The 4,195-nt window shown below is 37.4% G+C and overlaps 1 protein-coding gene across 1 annotated transcript in view; it reads left to right on the top strand.

The window, feature by feature from the left end:
- Positions 1 to 4,195, top strand: part of papss1 (3'-phosphoadenosine 5'-phosphosulfate synthase 1) — a 30,754-nt gene that overhangs the window by 12,268 nt on the left and 14,291 nt on the right. The window contains exon 7 of the mRNA XM_037690030.1: positions 123 to 234. Within this exon, the coding sequence (XP_037545958.1) occupies positions 123 to 234 (112 nt within the window). The remainder of the gene's footprint in view (positions 1 to 122; positions 235 to 4,195) is intronic.

The following is a 4,195-nucleotide window of genomic DNA, read 5'->3' as shown; positions in this document are numbered from 1 at the left end:
ATCTGTATGCGGTTGTATAATCTGTATGCGGTTGTATAATCTGTATGTGGTTGTATAATCTGTACATGGTTGTATAATCTGTACATGGTTGTATAATCTGTTTGTGGTTGTATAATCTGTAGGTGGACATGCAGTGGGTCCAGGTGCTGGCTGAAGGCTGGGCCACCCCCTTGAATGGCTTTATGAGAGAGAGGGAGTATCTGCAGTGTCTTCATTTTGACTGTCTGCTGGATGGTAAGATATTTCTTTTGTTTTATTTATTTATTTATTTTAATGAAAAACTTTTCAGAGTAAAAGAAAAGGCACTAAGTGGTGTCGTGCACAAAATCTCTCATGATTTCTGTTGAATTCATTGTTTTTTTTTTTCTTCGTAAATTAAAGGCAAGTGTTTCATAACTGTGATTCTCTAACAAATGATTCTTGTTAGATTGAAATTCTTCTAAAGCTTTTGTTCTGATTTGCGTGTTCTTTCTTCCTTTCTAATGCCACCATCTCTTGCTTCTTGTATGTTTCAATAAACATTTGCACGGTTATTGAAACGATGTTAAAGTGAGGCTCAGGCACAAGAACATTTAGCTGTTTAGCTCTTTTGGACCTCCATGTGACGGAACACTGGACGACATCGTCCTCCTGGACAAAGTTTCTTGTTCATGCTTTTCTGAAGTGTTGCGGCGTGGCAGCATGAACAAGTTTCTCAGCATCTAAATTGTGAGATTTATTTATTAATTTAGCTCTTGGTCTTAAAGCACATTTGATCTTCTGGTCTCTGTAGCCATCTAAGAAAAGCGAATAATAAAATTTGAAATGGTTTTGAACCATCAAAAGGCCGGCTTTGTTTGACCAATAACCCCAAATCCTCCTGTTATTCCAAGGAAATTGCAAATGTTATTTCTCAATCTGCTTTCTGTGTTGTAGTGCCAAACATTTTGGAAACCACCGCTAAATCAAAAAGAAAGTAAACGGTGACGACTGGTGTTAATATTAAACAATGTAACGAGTTCAAAGTGACTGAGTCAGACAGCAACATACATTTAGACATGAGGTCACACGTCACTTCTCATGGAAAGAGGGAGAAGAGTCGGTCCATTGATTCTGTCCACGTGCACTTCAGCTGAACTTTCTGTCAAAGGGTCGAACACGACACACCTGTACCTGTTCAGAAGCTGAACCATGTCTGGTTTCCCTGAACAGGAAGTCAGCTGATCCAATCAGAGGCTCCCGTTCAGCTGGTGCTTTTGAGTCGATGATGAGCAGCTGTGAGCTCCTCTCTGTGACGGAAACAACCAGCAGCAACAGTCGGCGTCGCCTCCGCCGCCGCGTAATGACGTTCCTTTCATGTGAAAACTGTGGGCTGAACTTCACCTTCTGTCAGCCGGATGGAAGAATTAATAAACTCAAAGAATGTTCATCGTAAGCAGATCAAAGCAGGACACGAGGAGGAGTAAAAAAAGTCTAATTGCATCTTTGAAGACTCGCGTTGAGTTCCGCAGCACGTGAAGTGATCGTTAACACATCTGCTCAGACTTTTGTTGCTCTTTGGACTGTTTCAACCTTTTACACCGAGCCAGCAGTATTTTAATTTGTTTATAAGCAAAGAAAAATAACTATATACTTTATACCAAATTCAAACCGTAACTTAATTTACTTTGTCGCGTTACACTCGTCAAACGATCCTTTAGTCCAAAGTCCACAGTGTTTTTAGATCTGCTGAGCAGCAAAAGCATCAGAAAGGTTTTACTTCAAGTGTTTAACACGTACAGTTCTCTGACGTGCACTGAGCTCTTTTGGAGGGAATGACAAGAAAAGGATTTATTTTATGTAATGGAATAAATCATTAAAATGTTTATGAATTCTTTGAACATTCACTTTTTCTCTAAAAGGAACAATTAGAATGAAAAGTTTTTAACTATGTTTCTTTAAATGTATTTATAACAAAAGTATTTAAAAAACTGGTTTTACACGTTTCTCAGCTTTTATTACGTAGTCACATATTTATTTACATGTTTTTATATTTACCCTGTTACTGCCAGTAAACATTAATTATTAAAAATGTTGGATACGGTTTAACGACAGTCCATTTCACTTCTGACGGTTTATAGTTGACACTGAACTGGAGAAGCTGCACGTCCTGCAAATATACTGTGAACGTTTATTGCTGAAGAACTTGTTGAAAAACAGCCGAAATTAGCTCAGACATGCTGAAATGTAGCTGGACTGGAAGAACAAGCCTAAATTAGCAGAAGGAAAACATATTAGCTGAATTGTGTTTAAATAATCAGAAATGAGCACAAAAATGAGGAAATTAGCCAAAAAAATAGCTGAAAATGAGCTGAAAAGGCAGAAAGAAGCTTAAACTAGCGGAAGGAAATGGAAAGAGCTGAAATGAGCTCCAAAACATGGACTTAGCTGAAAAAGCTAAAATTAGCATTAAACTGCTAAATAGTAGCTGAAATATCAGGTAACGCTGAAACTAGCAGAAAAAAGCTGAAAGGAACATAAATAGCTGAAATTATCAGAAATAAGTTGATTAGGTTGAAAGTAGCAAAAATTACCACAAAAAAACCTTGAATTTATCTGAAAACTAAAATTCAAAATAAAAAAAAATCCATTTAATCCAAAATGCTGCTGCCAGAGTCTTAACTGGAGTTACTGGGAGAGATCATATCTCTCCAGTTTTAGCTTCTCTCCATTGGCTCCCTGTCAAATCCAGAACTGAATTCAAAATCTTACTTCTAACCTACAAAGCTGTCAACAACCTAGCTCCATCTTATATTACAGCTCTTATTGTTCCATATTTTCCTAACAGAGCACTTCACCCTCATACTGCAGGTTTACTTGTGGTTCCTAGAGTTTCCAGCAGCAGAATGGGAGGAAGATCTTTCAGTTCTCAGGCTCCTCTCTTGTGGAACCAACTTCCAGTTTGTGTCCATGAGGCTGACACATTGTCCAGTTTAAGACTTTCCTTCTTGATAAATCCTATAGTTAGGGTCGACTTGTTATGCTGCTATAGACTTAGACTACTAGAGGACAAACTGACCTCATTTCCTTAAATGAATTGTTAAAATGAATAGTTTTCATTCGATACCATTTCTATCTTAACATGTGATTCTTGACCTGCCATTGTGTATCTATTCCTACCAAACCCAGCCGGTCGAAGCAGATGGTCCTCTTGTCCTGATCCTGGTTCTGCTAAAGGTTTCTTCCTCATGAGGGAGTTTTTCTTTCCACTGTCGCCTTCATGCTTGTTCAACATGAGAGTTCAGTGATGGAGTTAAACTCAAAGCTGCTCCTCAGATAAATAATGTTCAATTATTATTTTATACATGAATGTTTCTGTTCAATTATTATTTTATACATGAATGTTTCTGTTCAATTATTATTTTATACATGAATGTTTCTGTTCAATTATTATTTTATATATTAATGTTTCTGTTCAGTCCCTGAGACGACTTCTGTTGTCACTTGGAGCTTTAGAAATAAATTGAATTGAATTGAATTGGAAACAGCTGAAATTAGCTTAAAAAAAATGCTAAAAAGGAAAAAATAAGCTGAAATTATCAGAAGAAAGCAGAAAAAAACATTTTGCCCAATTAGGCTGAAAAAAGTTTAAATGAGCACAAAAAACATCTAAAAAGTAGCTAAAACATCTGAAAAGTAGCTAAAACAGCAGAATGAAGCTCAAATTATCAGAAGGAAGAGGAGAGAGCACATTTTTACTGAATTCGGCTATAAGTGCAAAATATATGAAATTAACTGAAAAAGCTAAATTTAGCATAAAAACAGCTAAATAGTGGCTGAAAAAGCAGGAAATGCTGAAACTTACATAAATAAGCTGAAAGGAGCAGAACGAAGTTAGAAGAAGCACAAAAATGGGGAGTGGTGGCGCAGAGGTTACAGAAGATGGGCCTGTGATTGGAAAGTCGCAGGTTCAACTCCCTGGGCTGACGCCAAAATGTGGGTGAGAAAGGTGAAGCATCCACACCTGCCTCCACCCTCATTTGCCTCGCTCTGGGCCCTTGAGCAAGGCTTAACCCCCTCCATCTGTTCCCAAAAACAGGTCTCTTGAAAATGATTCCCCGTGACTCAATGAGACGACCTGGATAAATAAAGAGTAAATAAAAAAATGTTTTGGTCAGTGGAAAGAATGAGAAAGGAGCACAAACAGCTGAAAGTAGCTGAAAACAGTTTAAATTAG

The sequence above is a fragment of the Nematolebias whitei genome, chromosome 16, assembly GCF_014905685.2.
Source record: "Nematolebias whitei isolate Nwh7 chromosome 16, NemWhi1, whole genome shotgun sequence".
In the NCBI taxonomy this organism is placed as follows: Eukaryota; Metazoa; Chordata; class Actinopteri; order Cyprinodontiformes; family Rivulidae; genus Nematolebias; species Nematolebias whitei.
The sequence above is the reverse complement of the archived record's forward strand: the minus strand, read 5'-3'. Positions and strand labels throughout refer to the sequence as shown.